The sequence below is a fragment of the Monopterus albus genome, unplaced genomic scaffold (genome assembly GCF_001952655.1).
Source record: "Monopterus albus unplaced genomic scaffold, M_albus_1.0 scaffold2293.1, whole genome shotgun sequence".
NCBI lineage: Eukaryota > Metazoa > Chordata > Actinopteri > Synbranchiformes > Synbranchidae > Monopterus > Monopterus albus.
The window spans coordinates 1-2128 of NW_018130167.1; the positions used below are offsets into that span (position 1 = coordinate 1).

A 2128-nucleotide genomic window follows, 5' to 3' on the forward strand; every position below is an offset into this window, starting at 1 on the left:
CCAGCCATTAAACCCTCGTTCTGCCCTTTGTGTTTTAAAGAAGCTCTATGGACAGTATGGTTTTACACAGTCCACATAACTGCAGGGTTTTGACAGCAGCTCAGTGATATATCAGATTTCAAATGAATTTTCACAAAGAAGTTATCTACTTTATTCTAGCAGACTTTACTATTTATTAATATATAATGTAACAAGCATGTTAACCATGTTTAATAGGTCTTTGACTAGAAATGTGAAACCCAGTGTAACAGTTAGGACTCTGCAGTGTGCAGCACCTGTACCATAAGGATTATGGGCAGACATACTGTATAAACCATGGCCTAAACAAAACCAGGACTCTGCAGTGTGAGTATTGTCCTTCAGGCAGTCACACGCCATCTAATGGTGACACTGGGCAAATCAAGGAATGGCTCATGAATGGATGTATTTATTGTGGAATCTAGACACGCCTTCAGGCAACAGGGGAAGGGGGGCACCTGGAAGGTTCACAGCTGGCGTGCACAATACTGAGTGGCTGCATCTGTATATAAAACAAAAAGAGTCACCAACTGACAGTGGGAAGCTTTAGTCTGCTCTGTTCACAAAGACATTGAGAAATCTCAGGTTTTCTGATTTCCTCTCATCTTATAGTGTTGTGTAACAGTAAACAGACATTCACAGTTAAAGAAAGTCACCTCACTAAGTCTGTTGTTTGCTCCTTGTCTTCCTTTTGTAGAGGAGCCACAGAAAAGCAGCCAACAGGAACACACCCACTGGGGTCACACATGCAACCAGAGGGAAGAAGTAACCTGGCCAAGGGGCATAGGAGAAGGCTGGGAGGGAAGAGAGAGAGACAAGAGGTGTACAAAAAAGGAATTAATTCCTATGTTACAAGGAACTAAATAAAAATGAGTCAAATTCTGTTGTAATCAACTGTTGTGTCATTTAAACCACATGACGTTTTGTACGGTGAATAAAACACGTACTTCCTCACATTCTATGCACTGCTATTGTAAAATTAATGTGAGATTTCGGCACAACGCTGAAACAGCAACGTGATCTGAAGCCGGCAGAGGGACTCTGATCAGCAGGTGGACCAACAGAAAGCTGACGTACCTGTCGGTTGGGCAGTGACTTCAGGGGAAACAGATGAAGGTGTGGATGATCCCAAACTGGAGCTTAAACCCTGTGTTGGTGCTGGTGTGGAGGTTGGTGGGACTGGTGTTGATGAAGGTTTTGAAGTGGTTTGAGCTGTAAACGATGAACACAAATAACAATCAGATTGTGATTCAGTACTGATGTGAATCTACAGTTAATTTAACAACTCTATATGAAGCTCTCCTTCACAAGCAAAGAGAAGCAGCTAAACTTCTCACGCTGGTCTCACCTGCACCTGCAGGCTGCTCGCTGCTCTCAGGGGAAACCGATGAACCTGTGGAGCTTCCTGAACTGGAGCTTGAGCCCAATGTGGTTGGTGTTGTGGAGGTTAGTGGGACTGGTGTGGATAAAGGTTTTGAAGTGGGCTGAGCTGTAAACAGTGAAAACACAAATAAGATAGTCTGATCCATCCATCCACTCTCTGCTGCTTCTCTGGAGTCAGGTCACAGTGGCAGGCTAATCAGACTAATGCAGGCATCCGCTCCTTGGCAACAGTTTTTAGCTCGTCCCTAAAAAATCCCAGGTCAGATGAGATATATAATCTCTCCAGCATGTTCTGGGTCTATCCCAGGGTCTGCTACCAGTTTTACAGGCCTGGGAAGCCTCCAACAGGAGGTGTCCAGGAAACATCCTGATCACATGACTGACCCACCTCAACAGGCTCCTCTTGATATGAGGAAGCAACTAATTTAATCCCAGGACGCTCTGCTTCCAAAGTAAATGAAATTAGCCTAAAGAAAGCTCCAGAAAAAGGGTTTTCATACTGGTCTGGATGTCTGAAACCGCAGCTCCATGAAGTGTACCTGTATCCGCCAGCTGCTCGGTGCTCTCAGGGAAAACTGATGAAGGTGCAGAGCTTTTTGAACTGGAGACTGAGCCTAGTGTGGTTGGTGGTGTGGAGGTTGGTGGGACTGGTGTTGATGAAGGTTTTGAAGTGGTTTGAGCTGTAAATGATGAAAACACAAACAATCAGATTGTGATTCAGTTCTGA

General features: G+C 44.5%; 1 protein-coding gene across 2 annotated transcripts; it reads right to left on the minus strand.

The window, feature by feature from the left end:
* Nucleotides 1-329: 329 nt before the first annotated feature.
* Nucleotides 330-2022, minus strand: LOC109953962 (putative protein TPRXL). Of its 2 annotated transcripts, XR_002274005.1 has the most exons (5): nucleotides 1941-2022; nucleotides 1367-1507; nucleotides 1096-1230; nucleotides 675-812; nucleotides 330-520 (listed from the first exon to the last, which is right to left on the minus strand). XR_002274005.1 is itself a non-coding variant. In XM_020589399.1 (3 exons), exons 1-3 carry the CDS (start codon nucleotides 1545-1547, stop codon nucleotides 679-681), a joined length of 450 nt encoding a protein of 149 aa, XP_020445055.1. In that variant the 5' UTR covers nucleotides 1548-1554; the 3' UTR covers nucleotides 652-678. The 2 variants fall into 2 exon arrangements, 1 of the variants encoding a protein (XP_020445055.1); XM_020589399.1 differs by lacking the exons at nucleotides 330-520; nucleotides 1941-2022 and having other exon boundaries at nucleotides 652-812; nucleotides 1367-1554.
* Nucleotides 2023-2128: the final 106 nt, after the last annotated feature.